General features: G+C 39.8%; 1 protein-coding gene across 2 annotated transcripts; it reads left to right on the top strand.

Moving 5' to 3' along the window:
• Nucleotides 1-1,747: 1,747 nt before the first annotated feature.
• On the top strand, nucleotides 1,748-4,337 carry LOC137712504 (cyclin-D4-1). 2 transcript variants are annotated; one of them, XM_068451587.2, is made up of 6 exons: nucleotides 1,748-2,494; nucleotides 2,865-2,951; nucleotides 3,072-3,170; nucleotides 3,263-3,464; nucleotides 3,558-3,685; nucleotides 3,872-4,337. In XM_068451587.2, the coding sequence occupies exons 1-6, from the start codon at nucleotides 2,171-2,173 to the stop codon at nucleotides 3,956-3,958; spliced, it is 927 nt and encodes a 308-aa protein (XP_068307688.2). In that variant the 5' UTR covers nucleotides 1,748-2,170; the 3' UTR covers nucleotides 3,959-4,337. The 2 variants fall into 2 exon arrangements, with proteins under 2 accessions (XP_068307688.2, XP_068307682.2); XM_068451581.2 differs by having other exon boundaries at nucleotides 3,822-4,337.
• The last annotated feature ends 345 nt before the right edge of the window (nucleotides 4,338-4,682 follow it).

Raw genomic sequence — 4,682 nt, 5'->3', positions numbered from 1 at the left:
CGAAGCTCGGACAATTTTAAGTATGCCACTTAGTCGGTTTGGATGTCCGAATCAATTGGTGTGGCTTATACAAGAAATGGAGTATATTCGGTGAAGTCTGGGTATATGGTGGCGCAAGAAATGAATAGGAATAGTGAGCTCAGACGGAAAGGTATGGGTCAGTTTAGTATGGCTGATAATAAGGATGTGGTTTGAAGGGACATTTGGAGATTGAAGGTTCCACCCAAATTATGTCATTTTATTTGGAAGGGGTGTAGGAACATTTTGACAGTGCGTATAAATTTACAGCGGCGGGGGATTCGTTTGGAGAATACTTGTCCTTTTTATGAAGATGAGGTGGAAACACAAGTACATATTTTCTTTCGATGCCCATTTGCCCGTGCTTTTTGGTTTGGTTCCCCGCTTTAATTAGATGTAGCTATGGTGGCAGGGGGTATTTTTTGGAATGTTGGAAGTGGTTATGTGCAAATATGGTAAGGAGGGGGAGGCTTGTGACCTAATGCGATGGGTCGTTGTTAGTCTATGGAGGATATGGAAATGTCGTAACAGCTTGGTGTTTGAGAAGGTTGCAGTAGAACCCCTTCTCGCCATACAATTACTTAAACAACAATAGGAGGAGTTGGTGATATGTGACGAAGCATAGGTGCAGCAATCTCCACGTGGGCAGTAAGTGAGAAGATAGGGCTTTCACGGGTGGATCAAGCCACGTTTTGGAACTCTTAAAATTAATTGTGATGGTGCTTGGTGTAGTCAGACGGGTATAGGTGGTGTTGGGTGGGTGGCTAGGGATTTTGTGGGCATTTTCAATGGTGTTGGTGGTATTGGAAAAATTCCTTGTGTCTCAAGTTTTATGGCAGAAGCGGAAGCAATGAGGGTGGCTTAGGTGGCTTGTGTGGAGAGAGACTTTACCTCTATACATCTATACAATTGGAGACTGACTCCCAGGTTCTTGTTGATATGATTCATGGCCATATACAACCGGAGGCAATTTTGGATGGTATCTTGTGGGATATAAGTATTTTAAAGCAACAATTTGAAGTTATTGAGTTTTTATATGCTCCTCGTGCTTGTAATGAGGCTGCACATATGGTGGCATCTTATGTCGTGCGTAGGGGGGGTAGTCATTCTTGGGATGGTTTTGAACCAGAGTGGTTGTTTAACACTTTGGCATCTGATGTAAACATTGCGATTCGTATTTAATATAACTCCAACTTTTGGCAAAAAAAAAAAAAAAAAAAAAAAAAAAAAAATTCCCGATAATTTGATCTTCATTAAATTGATGAGCCAACAATCATGTGACCTATCCTGCTCCCAAAACGATGTCCAATCATACATTTTGGTCGCACAACTGGAAGTGTGGCTTACATGAAGCCTAGAACTAGATCACACATTTGTTTCGTCATTAATTTAACAATGATGTAATTAGTTTTGCAAAAACGTCAATTGAAACTTTTTTTATTAATACAAATAATATTTACACTAAAGGTGTGGAATTTGGATTTGGCCTCAAAGTGTGTCAACTATAATAATGTGATGGTCAACTTGCCATCAATGAGAATCGAAGTTATGACCTAAGACATACAAATAGAGAAGCATATTACTAGATCATAATAATAAGTAACAACATCAATAAAAGTTTAGTATGAATTTTGTTTTTATTATGTTTTTATATTAATTCCATAATATTTGAATTTTCTCAAACCAAAAATGAATATATAAAAGGGCAAGTTGTTTGGTTCTCTCATTTGGGCTTTTGTTCCTTTTCATTTTTGGTTCTGTATCTACGAATCCACAGCCTTCGCTCCCCTCGCTCCCCACAATCTCTCGTTTGCCCTAAACACGCATGCTCATTTCCTACATAAAGCTACTCTCTTGCCTACATACTCCTACTCTCCCCAAACCCCTCCCTCTCTCTCTCTCTCTCTCTCCCTCTCTGTCCCTCCCCTATTCACTCTGTATCTACACCACAATCACACTTGGTTTATAGACAGACTCTCTCTCTCCCTCCCCTATTCACTCTGTTTGTACACCACAATCACACTTGGTTTATAGACAGACTCTCACTTGTTCTTGGGTTCTGTTGTGCAATGAAAATGCCATCTTTGATAAAACCCAGGCTCTAATTTGATGAGATTTTGTTGGGTTTTACAGGGCGTCTCAAGGTGCTCCAATGGCAGACAGCTTTGACTCTGCCACCTCAAACCTTCTATGTGCAGAAAACTCGAATACCTGCTTTGATGATCTTGATTCTAATGCCACAGATGACTTGGGGCACTCCCCATCAATTTCCCACAAAAACAATCAAGACCCCAATTTTGATCACAACCGTAGATCTAAGTCCACGATAGATTTTCCATCACAGAGTGAAGAGGGTGTGACTGAAATGGTTAAGAGGGAGAGTGAGCATTTGCCCACACACGATTATCTGAGGAGACTGCGTTCTGGGGAATTAGACTTAAGCACTAGAAGGGAGGCCCTTGATTGGATTTGGAAGGTTGGTGGAGTTTTTACCCTCTTCTGCTCCATTGGGTTATTGTATTTACTTCCAATGATTTGCATTTTTACTGGTTTTTGCGATTGCTATTCAGGTTTCTGCAATTGGGTTTTGTTCTTCAGGAGCTTCTTAAAACATTTTTTTACAGTGTGACTTGTTTGATTGTTTTCGATATGTCCCGAGTCTATCTAAGTTGTTGTGGGATCAATGATCATGGCGTCTGTTCCTTATCTGATTTTCTGTGGCATCTCATTTGTGTTCTAAATTTGGATGTTGGCTTACGTTCCTCTCATTTTGATTGCCAATGTATAGACTTTCGGTTTTCATGATTACTGAATTAGGTTGAATTGTTGTGTGTTGTGATCAACAGGCTCATTCCCATTACAGTTTTGGGCCATTGTGTGTTTGGCTGTCTATGAACTACTGGGATCGCTTCCTTTCGCTTTATGAATTGCCTGTAAGTTTTGGAATTAGACCGAAAATTTGCTTCTTTTTCTCATTTCCTTTGTATACAATGTGTTCTCATTTATGCTGCTCCTGTTCTTGATTTTGTACTCCACTTTTCGTGTCAATACAGAGAGGTAAAACTTGGGCGGTGCAATTGCTAGCCGTGGCTTGTTTATCAATAGCAGCCAAAGTAGAAGAGACTAATGTACCTCAGTCTGTGGACTTACAGGTATAGAAATCATGTGCTTCGATAACTATGGTTGGACTTGCATTTTGAAAATTCGGAAGCTGGTATTGATTATGTGTTTTGATTGTGCACAGGTTGGAGATCCGAAGTTTGTGTTTGAAGCAAAAACTATACTAAGAATGGAACTACTTGTGATGAGCACCCTAAAATGGAGAATGCAAGCTTGTACTCCTTACTCTTTCATTGACTACTTCCTCGGCAAGATAAGTGATGATCAACATCCATTGACATCGTCCATCGGTAGATCAGGACAACTCGTTTTGCGCACAATCGGAGGTTTTTTTTTTTTACTCTGTGATGAGCTATATTCTGTACTTTGATGTTCTTGAGTATTTGAATTCAATGAACTTTGGATGGGAATGAATGCAGGTATTGACTTTTTGGAATTCAGGCCTTCGGAAATCGCTGCAGCAGTCGCAATTTGTATTTCAGGAGAAATACAAGCACAATCAGTAGACGTCGATAAGGCCATTTCTTGTTTCGTACATGTAGACAAGGTAAAAAGGTTGTTCCAGAGATGCAAACCCTTAACAGGACAAATTTGCTTTAGCTCTTAGAAAGTTTCTTGGATATTATTTGATCTTTTTCCCAATGTAATGGTTTTTGAAGGTTTTCTGTTTGTGGGACTTTCAGGAAAGAGTGTTGAAGTGTATTGAACTGATGAAAAATTTGTCATTGATCAGCGGTTCCGCCAATCGGGGAAGCACCTCAGGTCCATCGGTGCCCCCAAGTCCGAATGGGGTGTTGGATGCTGCATGCTTGAGCTGTAAAAGTGATGAATTTATAGTTGGATCATGTGCAAATTCTTCACATAGTAGTCCAGACATTAAGAGGAGGAAACCAGACAAGCAGTCATGAGATATGAACTTTTCTCCTTCACACCCCAACCAATCAGTTTGGTTGAAGGGAAGTTTTGGAGGTTCCCTATAGCATTAATAAACAGAGAGAGAGAGAGAGAGAGAGAGAGAGAGAGAGAGAGAGAGAGAGAGAGCGCCACAGATTTGAAATGTGGTGAAGATCCAATCATCCAAAGGGTTCGTAATCACAACATTTTGAAAGATATGTTGGTGGTCTTTAGGGAAATACAGTTCTGTTTTTGACCTTTTCCCTTCAGTGACAACTCTAGATCAATAAAATTTTACACCCGAAGTCTCGAATTTGATTTTTACAATTTATCAGTAATGCCTGTATATAAAAATAAATAAATAAACAAGCAAAAACTAGATGGATGAATTTAAAATTTGACAAAACTGTGTCCAATTCTGGATATTAAAATGGTGGCAAGTGTTGTGGAGTGATGAGCAGTGTCCGTTGCTATTGGGATTTGCAATGTGGCAATGGGGTGTTGATAGATCCCATCCCACTGGCTGTATTTGGAGGGCCACCATTATTTGTTTTGAGTGGTGACCGGTCAAAATCTGAGCATCATGCGGTATTTGTAGTAATGATGAAAGATTGATCCAAACATAATCTTTGGAATGAACCCTTTGCAAA

The sequence above is a fragment of the Pyrus communis genome, chromosome 15 (assembly GCF_041283825.1).
Source record: "Pyrus communis isolate YQ-2024b chromosome 15, ASM4128382v1, whole genome shotgun sequence".
Taxonomy (NCBI): domain Eukaryota; kingdom Viridiplantae; phylum Streptophyta; class Magnoliopsida; order Rosales; family Rosaceae; genus Pyrus; species Pyrus communis.
Note: the sequence above shows the minus strand (reverse complement) of the source record. Positions and strands in the feature narration are given on the sequence as shown.